This window comes from Apodemus sylvaticus, chromosome 4 (genome assembly GCF_947179515.1).
Source record: "Apodemus sylvaticus chromosome 4, mApoSyl1.1, whole genome shotgun sequence".
Lineage (NCBI taxonomy): Eukaryota > Metazoa > Chordata > Mammalia > Rodentia > Muridae > Apodemus > Apodemus sylvaticus.
The window spans coordinates 72,721,424-72,722,905 of record NC_067475.1 but is presented as its reverse complement, the minus strand read 5'-3'; the positions used below and the strand labels follow the sequence as shown (position 1 = coordinate 72,722,905).

At 44.2% G+C, this 1,482-nt stretch overlaps 1 protein-coding gene across 1 annotated transcript; it reads left to right on the top strand.

Annotated features, from left to right (window-relative positions):
• The first annotated feature begins 212 nt into the window (after positions 1-212).
• LOC127682481 (small proline-rich protein 2I-like) lies at positions 213-509 on the top strand. Its single transcript, XM_052178821.1, has 2 exons — positions 213-260; positions 342-509. Exons 1-2 carry the CDS (start codon positions 213-215, stop codon positions 507-509), a joined length of 216 nt encoding a protein of 71 aa, XP_052034781.1.
• The last annotated feature ends 973 nt before the right edge of the window (positions 510-1,482 follow it).

Sequence of the window (1,482 nt, the reverse complement as noted above, 5' to 3'; positions counted from 1 at the left end):
CTGAAACACAGGAGCATTTCCCAAGGCTGCTGCAGCATAGTGCTGACAGGGAACAGTAAAGCCAAGCTGCTCAAAAATAGGACCTGAGAAATAATATTGATGTTCAGAGAGACAAATGGTCTTGAAGCCCCATAGCTCCATCTATCTTTTCTTTATTGCTCACCCCTGAATACTCTCATGTAATGTCTTTCAGATCCCGAGACTCCAGCACTATGTCTTACCAACAGCAGCAGTGCAAGCAGCCTTGCCAGCCTCCACCCGTGTTCCTGCCACCAAAGTGCCCCGAACCCTGTCCTCCTCCAAAGTGCCCTGAGCCCTGTCCTCCCCCAAAGTGCCCTGAGCCTCGTCCTCCTCCAAAGTGCCCTGAGCCCTGTCCTCCCCCAAAGTGTCCTGAGCCTTGTCCTCCCCCAGAGTGCCCAGAGCCATGTCCTCCTCCCTCATACCAGCAGAAATGCCCTCCTATGCAACCTTCTCCACCCTGCCAGAAGTGCCCACCCAAGAACAAGTGAGGACTTCAGCATTCATCAGGACAAGGGGAAGAGAAGAGAATCTATCTCATGTACTTCCAAAGCAACACCTCCATCTTCCCTCCAATGCCTGGCATGATTGCAGAGTTATCTTCTACACCTTTCACCTTCCATGTGCCTGTGATGTCCCTAACAGAGAAGCTGTTTCCTCGAAGTTGTCCTGCTTTTGGTGTCAAGAGGCTACTGAGCACAATTTACCCTCAGTTATTCAGTGTCCCAGATGCTCAGTGGGAAATGTGTCTATCTGCTATCTATCCTTTGCACTCAATAGGTGTTTTCCAAAACTGTCAGTCACCTTGCTTGTGCTGTCACTGTGGTTACATTTCTTGAATAAAGTACAGTCTAAGTAATGGCATTTGAATGTCCCTTTCTTCTAAAACATACACTATTATATGTAATGCATGGATTTGCATTTTGGTTTGGAAAATTTGCAACCTGACTACTCTCAGTCAGCTCTGCTCCTACTAGGCAGGCCAGCTAATCCTCTAAATTGGTTCTTGATCGCATTATTTCAGTCTCCTGATTCTCAAGTCTTCGGTCCTCAACTACTTTGGATAACCTGGTGAGTATCTTTTCTTGAGTTTGTCTTTTTGCTTTTCCTATGTGCTGGTAGGCCTTTCTTTTTATTAATTGATCTCTAAGTCATTCTGCAGTAATCAGGTTTTGGCTGATATTTTTGGAATATCAAAGATTATTTTGTGTTGGTTTGCTAAAGAGACACATTATTTCTTCATTCTGCATAACTACAATGTCTCCTTAAACATATGCTAACTCAGGAAGACTATCTGATATTTAGATATTCATGTGGCACTTAGAGCATACAGTTATATTCGCCTTGAATCCTCATGAATTTTGCTCTCTCTTGTCTCCCTTCATGGACCTCATATTTATGTACTTCTACAAGTGAAACAACTATGCCAACCCTGTACTTCAAAAGGTCTGATTTTTTTCCTAA

What these genes read in the sequence shown, in the direction of transcription:
- LOC127682481 (XM_052178821.1), top strand. Translation starts at nt 213, where the DNA reads ATGTCTTACCAACAGCAGCAGTGCAAGCAGCCTTGCCAGCCTCCACCC. An exon ending in AGCCTTGCCAGCCTCCACCC is followed by an intron (nt 261 to 341) that starts GTGTTCCTGCCA and finishes AAGTGCCCTGAG; the next exon opens with CCTCGTCCTCCTCCAAAGTG.